The 17,057-nt window shown below is 37.7% G+C and overlaps 1 protein-coding gene across 1 annotated transcript; it reads left to right on the forward strand.

Annotated features, from left to right (window-relative positions):
- The first annotated feature begins 219 nt into the window (after positions 1–219).
- LOC102140314 (uncharacterized) lies at positions 220–16,351 on the forward strand. The gene is given in 6 exon segments (XM_045398972.2): positions 220–252; positions 593–778; positions 2,825–3,028; positions 5,408–5,504; positions 15,235–15,415; positions 15,417–16,351. Coding segments are annotated over 6 exon segments (1,371 nt in total). The 3' UTR covers positions 16,087–16,351.
- Positions 16,352–17,057: the final 706 nt, after the last annotated feature.

Genomic DNA, 17,057 nt, shown 5'->3' on the forward strand with positions numbered 1-17,057 from the left:
TCTTTCTTATTTCTCTATAAGTGTTGAAAGTAATGCGTTCATGTACCTGATTGCCTTGTTGATCTTACATTGCAGGGCAGGCCAAGAACTCCTCTTCTAATGCTGCTTGCCTATGACAGGGTCCTATAATTGTAGTGTATCCCCTGTCTTTTTTCCAATTTATTGGGGTAAGGGACTCAGGAAAAACCTCCATCTCCTCATTGGTATCTTTACTCAGTAATGGTGGGGCTGCGGGAGGAGGAGGAGGTGATGGTAAGGTAGGTGATGGTTCTTCCTCTTCTCCTTTTTTAGGCTCTTCTGTGTAGAGTGGGGCCAAAGCAGCTCTAACTAGGGCCCACAAGGTTAAAGATGTTACTGGGACCCATTGCCCTTGTGTATGATGTCATTTAAGATTTCTCCCCACTTGTTCCCAGAGCTCTAGGTCTAGCGTGCCTTCTTCTGGGATCCATGGGTTATGAAAAACAACAGTTTGCATTAGGTGCCTTAATTGGGCCTCGAAACCAAGGTGCCACTAGCTTTAAGCAACTGTTTCAATACTTTTATATACTGTTGCTGTTGAGCTGATAACTGTTTTCCCATGATGAAACCCTAGCTTGAAAATTCCCTTGAACTTGGAAATCCTGAGGGGGCACCAATTACTTACTGCACAGTCACTTCACCTTTGTTTTCGAGTGTTCTGTCACAATCTGTTGTGGTATTCCTTACACGGAGCACCAGCTGCCAGGTCTGGCCCCCAGACCCTGGCCGAGCAATGGATGAAAGGAGTACTCAGACACAGGTATGCAGTGTAAGGGCAGCTAGGGGACTGCCTGGCAGTAGTGGCCAAAGAGTGAGCAGTCTCAAACACCCAGAATTGCTTGCTTTCATTCAGTACAGACATAATGCCAAAAGCTTGCAGCAAAAACAATCTGTGGGTAATTAACATTGTTCACCCTTTCAGGGAGTAGAGCGTGTGGATGATAAAAGGTCAGTTTTTGGACAACATGAGTAAACAAGCCTATTTAAGATAAATTCCCCTATACTTCCTTGTACCTAGTCCTTGCCCTCTGCCTCAGGGTCAGAGAACAGCTGCCTTTAGCTTATTCTCCCCTGAAGCTATGCAGAGCCTTCTGACCTTTCAGAAGGCCTGTTCCTCTCCCTATAGTTTCTCCCACCACTCTGACTGATCTCCTACAACAGTATTGGTCAAAATAGGGTAACATTCATGGTACTTGTTCTAAAACAATTATATTAGTCTTCATGAATAAAAGTGATAGAAGATTATAAGGAGAATAATCTAATACTTGCATGATACACCAAAGACTTTACCATAAAGAAAGCTATCCCCCAAATAATCTTTAACTTCAATACAGTTCCAAGAGAAATTATGACAAGAATTTTTCTAGAATTTGAAAAAACTCATTTCAAAATTTATACAAAACAGTAACGGCCAACAAACAGAAGTCAAAGATAAAGAAGTCAGGAGGGGAATTTACCTAAAACATCTACTGAAATTAAATAGTGTGCAACAATGAGTTGAATAATTCAATGAAGGATATATGTAAATCCAGAATATATAGAGATTCTTTTTTACTAATGTGAATATGAACAAGGATGTATAGAAACAGGAATCCACATATAAAGCTGATAGGTTAAAACACTCCAAAAAAGATATGGAAATACCTATTTTAAAAAGATGTTTCTATTTTGTGACATTAAAATGCTTCATAATATATTCACATGTGAATAGAAATCATGTATAAGGATCTACTTTTAGCTTTGCTTGTAAGGAAATTGTTGATATAATCTAACACTCCATCAAGGAAATAAATATACAAATTATGAAATAGTCTCATGGCAAAATATTATACAACAGGTAAAATCAGTACTGTCTACCTGCATCAGTATGGATAGGTATCTAAATATAAAATTATGTCTAAAGTGATATAATGTAAAGGCTCTTGCATAATTATATATTTATGAAATACATGTATTTTATATAATGCTACTTTATATAATTTAATAAACATATACAAAAATTATATAATATAACCATACAACAATAATATTTTAAAAAGGAAGAAAATATTACCAAATACATGATAATGAAAGATAATATGATCAAAAAGGATTAGCAAAATATTCTGTTGTATTGTTATTAAATGTGTTCCAAATAATAAATATAATACTGAAATGTATTACCTTCTTAATACTGCCACCATCTCTTTTAAATGATTTACATGTATCATTTTACTTAATTTTCCAAATTACCACATGTGTATTACTATCCTTATGACCATTTTACAAATGAAAAAACCCAGTGAGTAGAGTTAAATAAGTTGCCCAAAATCATACAACAGGAAAGTAAAATATGAATCAAAACACTCTGATTCCACGGATCATGTTCTAAGTTGTACATAAATCTGAAAATTATAAAAGGTATTTGAATTGAAACACTAACAAAAATGCTACAAAGAGAAACTTATGGATTTAAGCTAAACAGTATTTATCAGGCTTTACATCACTTTTTAAGTACTTTAGGAAAATAAAAAGGAAAATTAAAAATTAATGATTTCTAGCTTCAACTTGGAATTATAGAGAGTCATTTTTGTCATTATAACAAGAAAAATCTAGACAGTCACAAATTAATGTATTGTCCTGAACCCATCAATGAATCGAGGTCACATGGCAAATCATTAATTCAAAACCTGGAAAGAGGTACCTACAGGGATAAACAGGGCTTCAGCAGGCACTTCCTTGGACAGACAGACCCTGCTGCATGCCAAAAGACCCAGTAGGAAGGTCAGTAATTCAGTAATTCAACAACTGTAACAAATTGCTAAAGGGTGAATATGGGTTAGGAGAAAGTGAAGCCCTGGGGACCACAGAGCTAGGGGTTTCTGAACTTCCTGCCGACTTTCCTCATTGGACCTCACCAGGCTGTCACAGGGAAGATTGGAGCAAACACGGAGAAAGCCGACCCAAAGTATTGATAGGTGGAGGAGAGGCTCCTCACATCCGGAGGTCTGGAGGAGAAATGGGAGCAGATGTGAAGTCCCCACCCTCAAAACTGGGTTCATAGTGCCTGGCTAAGATAAGGCTCAATCATGGTTACAAGTGTAATGATTTTCAGGCAAAGCGGATGAACTCTAGTGAGTTCATCCAGAGCCTGGGGTAGGTTCACATCCCGGCCACTGGGCATATGTCACAGGACACTCTTCTAAGCATCATACATGTGTTAATTCACTAAATTTCTAACACAATGTCAAATAGAATCACTCGCATTTTCAGAGGATCACACTGAATTTCAGAAACAGTAAGTTTCTTGCCCAAAATTATATTACCAATAAGTGGAAGAACTGTACATCAAACATATAGAGCATAACTTAAGACCTGAGATATTGGTGTCTTTACTACCAAGATGCTGCAGTCCACAAAACCCTGGAAGCTGGGGATAAACTGGCCATGGGGATAGTCAGATGACAAAGCCCAGATTCTCTGGGATGATTTGCATTGGCCAACTCTTCTCAAATGCCCTCCTGGTAGACAGGTGTGCCAGCATAAATTCAGCTTAAATAGTCACCTATTGCCTTAACTCTCATCTTAGAAACCATGTATTTTATCAGGAAGAGAAACTGAGACTGGTAATGAATAATTCACATGCCTGCTTCCTCTTCATCTACCTCCAGGGATGGACAGGGCTCATTCTGGAAAGCTCCCTTCTAGGGGGAGGTATTGTGGCTTCTAAAAAACTGACAGATGTCACAGATGCTGAAGACCAAAACAGCTACCACAATGCGCAGGCCCTCCATATTCAGAATCTCAGGTCATCTCAGACAGGCAGGACGTGGTATCTCAATCAAAAATCTGAATCTTCATGCTGGTAAATTGTTTGTTTTCTGAGTCATGTGTGTCTCAAATGTTTTCGATTTAGTTTTTGAGATGTTTGTTCTGAATACATTTACATGAAGATGCTTACAAAGCTATACAGAATAAGTTTCCATATGAAAAATTATTTGTACTTCAGACAAAAATAATTTCCGATAACGAAATTCAAAATAGTGGCTGCATCTGTGGGATATTGACTAGGGATAGGCACAAAGGAGCCTGTTGAACTGTAGGAAATAATGCACATCTTGCTGTCGGTGGTGTGAAAATCCCCTGAACTGCAGGTGCATTTAGGAGTTTTGCACATTATAACTTTTCTATATGTATGCTATAATTTGATGAAGTAAAAACAAATTTTGGATAAAATTACTGTTACTTGTTTTATTTTTCTTAAGGTTATAGAAAAGGATCTTATTACAAGGATAATATCCATTAAAGGATCTTATTACAAGGATCTATTTCTTTCAGTTATAGAAAAGGATCTTATTACAAGCAATAATCTGATTCTGCTTCATGTCTGCTAAATATCCATTTATGTATTAAAAAGAACAGTAAAACTCAATTTCTAATATTTAGTGAAAAGGAGTTTTTATTTCCCCTTAAATACATTGTTTAGAACAACACTAACTGCCAGCCTTTCATTCAGAAATGCATTTTCCTTCTCTACTTAGATGTGCCAATATCATAAATTACCATCAACTAGTGAGTTCATCCAGAGCCTGGGCAAGTTCACATCCCTGCCACTGGCATTGCTTGAGATGCAGCTCTTAGCAATTGATCATTGAGTCTTAGAAAGGAGTACAGAGAGGTAAAGAAGAGGAAAAGTGAAATGTGTTTAAGGTGTGGGAATGAGGGGGGTCAAAGAAGAGAATGAAGTGCAGGGATTGAGCTCAAATTTGGATGGAGAGAGAGAGGAAAGGGGAATTACTGAATCTCTATTTTTTATAATGGTAAATATTTCTCATTAATGTAATATCCTATAATTATTGAAGAGAAAATATTACGTTCTCTTCTGAGCCTTTCACTTCCTGTTTATTTGCATCATTTCTCTATCAAGGTAAATAACTAACACAATCCAGAAGAAATGCATTTGGGTCAAACCATATCAACTTGCTGTCATTCAACCTACTTTGTCCTACAAAAATGAAAATTTAATATGATTCAGCCAAATACAAAACCCTTGTTTTTTTGTCTTCTTTTGTTGTTGTTACTTACAAATACTTCCAAGCATTTCAAAGCCACCTTCCCCTTTACATGATGAATGCCTCCACTACCCTGATCTATTTGGTATCCTGAGCCTTTACTCAAATCGTTACTGTTGGCAAATTCAAACTGACTGCTTTGACCCTAACTCCAACTCTACACTCCTCAAATTTCCCATTGGCTTTTATTCTACCATTTGTTTTCCTGCTTACCAGCCATAAACTGCAAAGGAGACCTATTCCCCTAACCTCACATCTTAACTATAGTGAATACACATCCAATCTCTGTGAAGGGAAACTGAATACCAGCAAATGCTTTTGTCTGTTTTTTCCTTCAGTTTTCTTTGGAATTCTGTGATACTCAAGCAATATGCTTCTCTTTGCCATATTGCAACTTCACTCGACTTGCCTGCCTTAAGCCCTTGTCTGCTAATGGTACTTCAGCTCTTCAGAATTAATAAATACCATATCACTTGCTCTCTTTTACAGTTTGAGAACCACTTCTTGATAATATGTCTGCTAGAATAGAACTTTTCTAAACCACAGACGAGAGAGTGAATCGCTACCGTGGCCTGTCCCTTTCTTCTAATTGTTGCTTCTCTCTTACGCATCCACATAACTTTTTATTAAATGTAGAGTCATTTAATTAATAGGGACTGTTCAATAATTTTTCTGCATAGATGATCATCTTGCTGGATGGAATAAGCTTCTGTTAATTCCAACTATGAAATCCTATGAGCTGGGCGCGGTGGGTCATGCCTGTAATCCCAGCACTTTGGGAAACTCAGGTGGGCAGATCACTTGAGGCCAGGAGTTTGAGACCAGCCTGGCCAACATGGCAAAACCCTGTTTCTACTAAAAATGCAAAAATTAGCTGGGCATGGTCATGCATATCTGTAATCCCAACTACTTGGGAGGCTGAGGCAGGAGAATTGCTTAAGCCCAGAAGGCAGAGGTTGCAGTGAGCTGAGGTCATTCCACTGCACTCCAGACTGGGCGACAGAGCGAGACTTCATCCCAGAAAAATAAATAAAAAGTAAAAAAAGAAATCCTATGGATTTAATTGGTGAAGTTTATTTCATTCATGAGCAACTCTAAAAATCTCAAGAAAAGTTTATAAAAATTCTGCTCAAATCTGTATCCTATCTGAGCCTCAGTCTCCTCATCTGTTGTATGACAGTACAAATATTTTTATTCCTGCCTGAACCTCAAGGTGATTGTGAAGGTCAAATTAAATAATGCAGGTAACAGTACTTTGAAAACCATGAGTTATGTACAAATGTAATGTATTATTACAGTCCAATGGTGGCTTTTGTGTTCAAAATATATAATTTATTTATAAGCTATAATCTTATGTCCAGTTCTTCTACTTAGCTTAAAAACTAGCAGATTAGACCTTACCAAAGTTACAGTAATTACATTCACAAGTGAAAGGACTTTTCCCTGATATTCAATTTCTCCTACTGGGCCCATTTACCCATCACTCATGCTAAACCTCTTCTGGATTTTAGAATCATTTTTAAAAGCCATAAAAAGCTCTTGTACAAATCATGCAAAACTGTTGTTCTGACAACATAAATGTCCCATGCATCAAAAACCACATTAAAATTATCCAAGTGGCTATGAAAATGCATCCAACAGAGGAAGTTTCATTTGTTTGATAAGGACCCCTACAGAAGGCAAAAGTATGGTGTCAACCCACCCTCCCAGAGGTGAGCACCTCCCAGCACATCAACGCTAATGAGGCTGGAAACTTTTCATAACGACAAGAAGCAAGAAGCCAAGGTCCAGCCTACAACCAGGGCACTGCAGAGAGGGGGAGAGCAGAGGTAATGTTTGTAAACTCATCAACTTGTATCTATGCCATTATATGTAGATTTTAATTTTAAGAAAATAGTCACCTTTTGGGCTATACTTTTATTATTTCATGACAGTTTTGTGTATTCTTAATTTCAAAATAAAAGCACTTCAATTTTGGCCTAGTCTAATGTTTTACAGGTTTTTCCCCCCACCTGAAGCCACCATGACAAAATGGTCATTATACAAACCTCTTAATTTGTTATGCATATCTAATCCTACCCACAATAGGGTTTTTCACATATATGCTTGATACCTTTCCATATGTAAGTCTACTCATATAGCTAAATGAGAAAGTATTTAATTTCACCACAAAATCCAGATCAAGAAAAATGTGGCTTCAACATCACTCTGCTTTTCCTACTTGTCTCAATTGAAAATTAGAAAATAACTTTTTAAAAAATAAGTAGCATAATTTATTAAATAATTTGAAGAACTTTAAACACTTTATATTGTATTTGCACTGATGAGCAATGTGTACAAACATATCAGCAATAGAAAATATTGGAAACATTTCTGTACATAGTATCAATTTGCTGATTAAAATTCTATTTGGTCTCATTGAGCACGGTACCTCCCCTAGCATAACTTTTGCTATACTCTAATCAAATTGTCCAAGCATAGTAATCCCTATAGCACCTAATACAAAGTATAAGAGAAAATCACTAACATATGAAGACCTTGGAGTGTTAGATATGTATTAAATATTTAATGATTTATTAAACATACGAAGAAGTCACACCCAATATGAGTCTCTTCTGTCAGTTTCCTAAGTCTCTTTTCTCTTGATGGTTACTAGAAAGATTTTGCTAGCATGTTTTCAAAATTCTTTCTCATAACCTGGTGTAGCTGACATGGTCGTTGCAATGTTATAACTGAAACTTGTAGAAAATGTTTCAGGAAAATCATGACTGCAACTGTTCTGTTGCTATTTCCTTTCCTCCAGTGTAACTGAAGTGCCTGGCATGCCTTGTATGAAACATCAATTCTAATACACTGGCATTTTACCTTGGGAAAGTCCTTGAGTGTATGGGTTCAAGAAAGTGAGAAGGTGGGGAGAAAGAAGAATGTTTCAAAAGCCTCAAGAGCTTCCACTGTCATATACATGACTTTGAGATGATGGTGCCTATATGAGGGACTTTTGAAAAAGTCCTGCAGTGATGGTTTGGAGACCCACCTCCACCATCACCTGCACTGTATCAGAATTTTATCCCAGCCCATGACCACTCCAAGAATACACAAGTGATCTCTTATCCTTCCAGTGGAAAGAAAGAAGAGTATCTTCTGATTTGACCATGTTACAAGGAAAGAAACACATCAGGCACACACTGGCATGAAGGACGCAGATACTCAGAAGAGCCAAGGGCTCTGCATCGGCACTCATGGGTCAGTCACTGCCGATGGAAACAGAGCACAGCCTCTGCTCGGGCAGCAGCCGCCTCCTGGCTTGCAACTGCACATCCCATAAATGATAAAGGTGACACCAATATGCCCTTATCAAGGAAGAACAAAAGAAAGGTGGGCACTTTCAAGAGACTTGTTCGATTTAAGGAACTTTTTTTGGAGGTATTTTTTGCAAGACACTATAAGCTATTGCCAATAACACACCCATATTCCTTTTTTCTTGGATATTGGCTCTGGGTTCCACATTATAGGAAATATATTGAAAAGCGTGCTCTATACTTTTGACTAGTATTTTACTCTGAATGTAGGGTGACTGCCATACCTGGTTTTTCCAGTGCTGTCCTGGTTTTAGCACAAAAAAAAAAAAAAAATGTTCTGGAAAACCATTCCCTGGGATAAAGATAAATATTATACATTCTCATTTTATATGTTGGAACTAAAGAAAAATGAGGTACTGAGGTCATAGGAGCAGACAATAGAACTATGGTCTTTAGAAGTTGGGAAGAGTAGGGGGCTGGGGAGAAAAGGGAGATGCTGGTGAACAGATACAAAGTTACAGCTAGATAGGATAAATAAGCCCCAGTCTTCTGTAGCACTGTATGATAAATATGGTTAATCATAAAGATGTATTTTCAAAAAGAAAAACAGATTTTGAATGTTTACAACACAAATGATAAGTATTCAATGTGAAGGATATGCCAATTACCCTTATTTGATCATTCTACATTGTATACATGAATCAAAATATCACTCTGTATCCCAGAAATTTGTACATTTACCATGTACCAACTCAAAAGGAAACAATTATATAGTTTCAAATGATCTTCTTGGTATCCATGAAGACGGTAAACCTGTAGATAGTTGGTATCTTGTTCACCTAGAAACTAAACTTCGCTTATCTATGTGCATCTTCAGCAGAAAATGCAAGGGTAAAATTTGGCCAATTCCATTTAGTCTATAAACTTCTTACCCATAAAAATAAAATGGTGCTACCTGCTCCATAGCCTGCATGCATTTTTGTGTAAAATGATTTGCTTACCTGTGGTGGTGTTTTATAAGGAAAAATTCTGGTCACATTTCAGTTTGCCCAAAATACATAGTAAGACTCAACATTTTTTTAGCTTAAAGAAATGAAAGAAGATAACTCTGCTATACCTGTGCCTAGAAGCGTGTTATCAATGTTGCTGGCCATAGAGAAGATGTTAAAGATACCTGCCATGAAATCATATATTCAAAATTCAGGGAAAAAAGAATATTCTTCTCTAATTTAATAATACATTGAAGATGATGATGGAAAAAGAAATGAAGGAAAATCAGAAATGTATATGCTGTTTTTCCAAAACTGTTTAATGATCTTGGAAAATACCATAAGTTGTCTAGGAAAGGATGAACTCACTCCCCTAGGGTTGTTCAATGCCATCTGTAGGTTGCAACAAAAACTCATCCAATGAAAAAGTGATTTACTTTTGGCATAAATAAGACTGCATCAGAACTCAAAAATACACGTAAAGGGCAGCCAAATTAAACAGGAAATTCTAGTTTATTAAACAAAATATTTGGAAACCAACTTCAATTTCATTAATACAGATTAAATCTTGCTTTAAAACCATTTTCCCAGAGAAAGAGGGGTTTCATTTTGATGACATCCAATATGTTTTGAAGTGTTTACAAACAATGGATGTTTTAAATTTGGATAGTCTTTATGATGGATTTATAGATGCTGATTGTGAATGACAAACAGCTGTTCCACCAAAACAAGCCTGTAGATACAAAGTGAATGAACATTTTTGTAAAGGAAAATAATTCCTCCAAGTCAAAAATCTGCTTTTCCTACAAATAAATTCCTACATGTTCCAAAAGTTAAAATGGTTTTGCTGGGAAGATATTTAGCTTGATTTTTCTGTATTGGACCAACACCAAGAATCAGTATAATGTGAACTTGGTAAGAGAAAAGCTGCAAGTCAGGCTTTCATTTAGCTTTGTCTGTATTTAATTTGACTTTTACATAAAGGAAAAGGAGGATACCCTAAGTTATGGCAAAAGGAAACCAAAACAGTAAACTTTCTACCACATTATGGAACAGAAATCAATGTCATTGTTACTTTGTTATTAATTGTAGAAATATTCAATTCTATTTATACTCTCCACTTAAAAATACATACATTTATGATGTGATTCATCACATAAACAGAACTAAAAACAAACACATAATTTTCTCAATAGACGCAGAAAAGGCTTTCAATAAAATTCAAAATCGCTTCATGTTAAAAACCTTCAATAAACTAGGCATTGAAGGAACATACTTCAGAATAAAAGCCATCTATGACAAACCCACAGCCAACATCATACTGAATGGGCAAAAGCTGGAACATTTCCCCTTGAAAATTGGCACAAGACAAAGATGCCCTCTCTTACCATTCTTAGTCAACACAGTATTGGAAGTCCTGGCCAATGCAATTAGACAAGATAAATAACAGGCATCCAAACAGGAAGAGAAAATCAAACTAGCCCTTTTTGCAGACGACATAATTCTATATCTAGAAAACCTCATAGTCTGGCCCAAAAACTCCTTCAGCTGATAAACAACTTCAGGAAAGTTTCTGAATGAAAAATCAATGTATAAAAAATCAGTAGCATTCCTATAAACCAACAACATCCAAGACAGGAGCCAAATAAGGGTCACAATCTCATTCAAATTGACACAAAAAGAATCAAATACCAGGAATACGCAAACCAGGGAGGTGAAAGATCTCCGCAATGAGAACTAAAAAACACAGTTCAAGGAAATCAGAGATGACACAAACAAAAGGAAAAGCATTCGATGCTCATGGATAGGAAGAGTCAATATTGTTAAAATGACCACACTGCCCAAAGCAATTTACAGATTCAATGTTACTCCTATCAAACTGCCAATGACATTTTTCACAGAAATAGAAAAAATCTATTTAAAATTCACCTTGAACCAAAAAATGAGCCCAGAGTCAAAGCCATCCTAAGCAAAAAGAACAAAGCTGGAGGCATCACATGACCAGATTCCAAACTACACTTACTACAGGGCTTCTAGCACAAAAACAAACACATAGATCAATGGAACAGAATAGAGAGCTCATAAATAAGGCCAAACACCTACAACTATATGATCTTTGACAAAGCTGACAAAAACATTAATGGGGAAAGAACCTTCTGTTCAATAAATGGTGCTGGGATAAATGCGCTAGCCATATGCAGAAGATTGAAACTGAACCCCTTCCTTTCACCACATAGAAAAATCAATGCAAGATGGATTTAAAGACTTAAATGTAAAACCCCAAGCTATACAAACTCTGGGAGACAATTCAGGTAAAATATCATTCTGGACATATAAATATTTCAGGATGAAGATGCCAAAAGCAATTGCAGCAAAAGCAGAAATTGACAACTGTTATCTAATTGAACTAAAGAGTTTCTGCACAGCAAAAGAAACTCTCAATAGAGTAAACAGACAGCCTACAGAATGGGAGAATATTTTGGCAAACTATACATCTAACAAAAGTCTAATATCTAGAATATATAAGGAACTTAAATTTACAAACACAAAACAACCCCATTAAAAACTGAGTAAAGAACATGACCAGATACGTTCTGGGTTTTTGTTTGTTTGTTTGTTTTCCTGAGATGGAGTCTTGCTCTTGTCACCCAGGCTGGAGTTCAATAATGCAATCTAGGCTCACTGCAACCTCTGTCTCCTGGGTCCAAGCAATTCTCCTGCCTCAGCCTCTCGAGTAGCTGGGATTACAGGTGCCCATCACCATGCCCAGCTAATTTTTGTACATTTAGTAAAGACAGGGTTTTGCCAGGTTGGCCAGGCTGGTCTCGAACCCTTGACATCAGGTGATCTCCCCACCTTGGCCTCTCAAAATGCTGGGATTACAGGCATGAGCCACTGTGGAACAGAAACTTTTGAAAAGAAAACATGCATGCAGCCAACAACCACATAAAAAAAAGTCAACACCACTAATGATCACTAAGGTGATTTCTAATGCAAATTAAAACCACAGGAAGATACCATATTACACCAGTCGGAAGGACCATTAAAAAGTCAAAAAATAAGAAACACTGGTACGGATGCATATAAAAGGGAATCCTTAAACACGACTGGTGGGAGTATAAATTAGTTCAACCACTATGGAAGGCAGTGTGGCAATTCCTCAAAGAAATTAAAGCAGAACTACCATTTGACCCAATAATCTCATTACTGGGTATATACCCAAAGCAACAGAAATCATGCCACCATAGAGACACATGCATACATATGTTCACTGCAGCACTCTTCACAATAGCAGAGATATGGAATCAACCTAAATGCCCATCAATGGTAGACCGGATAAAGAAAATGTGATACATATATACCGTGGAATACTACACAGCCATAATGAAGAATGAGATCATATCCTTTGCAACAACATGGTTGGAGCTGGAGGCCATTAGCTTAAGCAAAATAACATAGGAACAGAAAACCAAATACTTCATGATCTCACTCATAAGTGGGAGCTAAACAAGAACATATGAACCCAAAGAGGAGAACAACAGACACTAGGGTCTGCATGAGGGTGGAGGGTGGGAAGAGGGAGAGGACAAGAAAAAATATCTATCAGGTACTATGCTTATTACCTGGGTGAGGAAATGATCTGCACACCAAACTCCATGACACCCGGTTTACCCATCTAACAAACCTGCACATGTACCCCTGAACCTAAAATGAAAGTTTTAAAAATGCATTTATTAATTTTAAGAATATACAATAGTATGGCTTACAGATTTTAAATATTAAAGAGTTTAAAGTTAAAGCATTGCTTTTTTAGAGGACAGAAATATAAAATACTGCTATATTTTCTCAAACATAATTAAATTATCCTATTAGTAATTATTACTAATTACCACCACCATACCACTTTGTTTAAATATCATTTATGTAAAAAAGTCAATAATATAGGATAATTTCAATTTTTTATTTATAGCAAATGTGTATAATTATATAATTATATATTTTTCATATATTGTGAGTTTATTATTTATGCATTTATTTGCTTATTTCTTGTTATCTATCAGATTGAGTGTTGAATTGGTGTAATTTTCCTCTGAAGACTTCTCTTCTGGGTGCGTGGTATAACTCCTTAAAAAGGGCAAATTGTGTGTCTGGCCTTGCTAAATCATCTCTTTAGAATCAAAGCATTCACCAAACCACACAAGGATCAAGTTGTGTTTGTAGGTTCTCAAAAGATATTCTTATTTCTCTGTGCCCAGATCCAAGGTGAAGACAGGCACACTGCCATCATGCCTCTTTTCTTCATTCTTCCCTGGCAAAGTTTTCAACCCTGACTGCAGAGAAATTTCAACATTTCAATGCCAGGATTCTCCACCAAGGGAATTAAATCTAAACCTGTGATGAGTTCTGTTTGTTTCAATTTTTGAAGTGTTCCTCAATGTATTCTAATATTTTTATCAAGTTGCAAACTATTGGACATTACAAAGTCAAGCTGTTCCATAAGAGTTTAAAACAGCAATATGTAGAATTGCTTGCTGGTGATGAATTTTGGATAGTGCAACCTTTGTATAATTCAGATTTTGTTTTATAACTTTTTATAGTAGTCATGGGTGGTAGTATGTAAGTATTTGTAAAAGGGGGTGGTATGTTTTACTGTTGTGCTTTTCCCAATGAAGGAGAGAACAGCTTTCTAAAGCTTAATTTTACTAAATATATTTTTTAAAAACCTGAGCCAGAAAGAAGCTAAATTCCATTTCAAACTTTGTCTTATCAAGATTTTTGTATGCTTGGATTTAGACCACGTAAATTCATATTCTCTCTTTATGCTCACGGTATAAGTGCTGATTTGGCAGAGCGCTCATTAATTTGCAAAGTATGTTATTTATACAATAGCATTTTATCCTCATACTAAGCACCTTCTCAGCAGGACAATCTTTTGATTTTACAAGAAACTAAGATTCAGTGCAGTGTTGTGATATGAGTGGCATGGTCATGGTTTGTATTTACAATTCAAATGTGCAAATGTGGCTTTGTTCATTGAAAACTAGTTTCACCTTACCCTGTATAGATTGGTGGTGGTGTTTAAAATGTTCCTTATCAGATTAACTCAGCTTCTCTTGATAAATGCACATTCTGTCAATGTGCTCTTTCATTGTCTGCCTGAACAAGTTCATGTCTAAATGTAGATGGTGGCATGCGACAGGGTAAAAGTAAACTCATGGGCACTCCCCAGATGGGTGAGTAGGGGTTTCTGAGTCTAACAGCTCTCAGTCTGCTCACATCTCATATTGGGCATCCTGAAACAATTTAATTTATCTGTACCTTCTTGAGTCACACTTACAGTACCTGCAGTTTCTCTTGGTGTCTTCAGGCTCCCTCCCCTCTGCTCCGCTCCTTGCCAGGGCCAGAAGGGCATCCGTGCTCCATCTTTGCTTAGGGACCCATCGCTTCCCTTTATCGTTTTTGGGGTATTATTTGAAAACTACTCTTCAATCTTTGATATTTTGACATGACATGTAAAGAAAACCATTTAGGATCCAGAAAATCATTTGAGGTCAACCAACTCGGGCTTTAGATTTCTCCTTAGAGATACGGGCAGCTGAGTTTAGACATTTTTATTTTTTGTAATTTTTTGGTAGTATGCATGTCTGAGTCAAAGCACACCATGGATCCTTTGGTGGGAGCCCATGTTGGCTTCTGATTTAAAATGAAAATTTTTAAAGATTTAATTGTAAAATCTTTAAAATATCATAGCATTCTTTTTCGAAAGATAATTAACTAGCAAATGGCAAAAACCTTAAATATATCTACCCTGCATCTAAAACTTCTGACATTTTCCCTTATATCACACATTTTGTTTCCTTTTATATATTACATCAGTGTATGAAAAGCATCACAGATCATCACAAATCATTTCTTTCTACACTACGTACACACACAAACGGAAAAGGGGTGTTGAAAGCATACCGCTCAGAGGGATAAGAAATTTCCCTTTATGGTCGGAGCCGAGTCCAGCCAAGAAACGCGAGATCCAGGCCCCGCAGCAGCAGGCGGACGAGGCGGGAGACAGCACAGGGCCTGCAGCCGGGGCTGGACGGCGAGCGCGAGCCACGCGAGCAAGCTGAAGGTGATGTGGCCGCCCTCAACCGACGCATCCAGCTCATTGAGGAGGAGTTGGACAGGGCTCAGGAACGACTGGCCACGGCCCTGCAGAAGCTGGAGGAGGCGGAAAAGGCTGCAGATGAGAGTGAGAGGAATGAAGGTGATAGAAACCGGGCCATGAAGGATGAGGAGAAGATGGAAATTCAGGAGATGCAGCTCAAAGAGGCCAAGCACACTGCAGAAGAGGCTGACCGCAGACACGAGGTGGTAGCTCGTAAGCTGGTCATCCTGGAGGGTGAGCTGGAGAGGGCAGAGGAGCGTGCGGAGGTGTCTGAACTAAAATGTGGCGAACTGGAAGAAGCACTCAAGAATGTTACTAACAATCCGAAATCTCTGGAGGCTGCTTCTGAAGAGTATTCTGAAAAGGAGGACAAATATGAAGAAGAAATTAAACTTCTGTCTGACAAACTGAAAGAGGCTGAGACCCGTGCTGAGTCTGCAGAGAGAACGGTTGCAAAACTGGAAAAGACAATTGATGACCTGAAAGAGAAACTTGCCCAGGCCAAAGAAGAGAACGTGGGCTTACATCAGACACTGGATCAGACACTAAACGAACTTAACTGTATATAAGCAAAACAGAGGAGTCTTGTTCCAACAGAAACTGCGGAGCTCCGTGGGTCTTTCTTTTCTCTTGTGTGAAGTTCCTTTTGTTATTGCCATCTTCGCTTTGCTGGAAATGTCAAGCAAATTATGAATACATGACCAAATATTTTGTATCGGAGAAGCTTTGAGCACCAGTTAAATCTCATTCCTTCCCTTTTTTTTCCAAATGGCACCAGCTTTTTCAGCTCTTATTTCTTCCTTGAGTTGCATTTATTCCTAAGGTAGGCAGGGTATTTCCTCATAAGCATATTTTCTTAAGACAGAAGCCACTTGGTTCCTGGGAGAATAGGCAGCCCCACACTTTGAAGAACACAGACCCCAATATCTAGTCGTGGATATAATTAAAATGCTAAAGACCATAACCTTTTGGGTCAACTGTTGGTCAAACTATAGGGACCATCACATGGGTAGGGATTTTCTATCTGAAGCCAATAAAAGGGCTGGTGGGGGCCAGGGTGGCTACTGTGGGAAGTCATAACCCACAGATAGATTAACCTAAGAATCCTGGCCCTTCTCCACACTCCACCATGCAGAACAAACATCCTTTCAAGCAGTCAATGTAGAATGCTTCGGTAATAGTCATAATTACCCACATATAGTAATTAATAGACGGTAATTAATAGATCCATGATGTGATGTTCTTTTGCGTATTTCCTTCATTCTAAAGTTGTTCTCTGGCCGGGCGCGGTGGCTTTCGCCTGTAATTCCAACACTTTGGGAGGCCAGATCACTTGAGGTCAGGAGTTCGAGACCAGCACAGCCAACATGGCGAAACCCTGTCTCTACTAAAAATACAAAAATTATGGTGACGCCTGCCTGTAGTCTCATCTACTCGGGAGGCTGAGGCAGGAGGATCACTTGAACTCAGGAAGTGGAGGTTGCAGTGAGCCAAGATTGCACCGCTGCACTCCAGTCTGGTCAACAGAGTGAGAATCCAT

The sequence above is a fragment of the Macaca fascicularis genome, chromosome 8, assembly GCF_037993035.2.
Source record: "Macaca fascicularis isolate 582-1 chromosome 8, T2T-MFA8v1.1".
Lineage (NCBI taxonomy): Eukaryota > Metazoa > Chordata > Mammalia > Primates > Cercopithecidae > Macaca > Macaca fascicularis.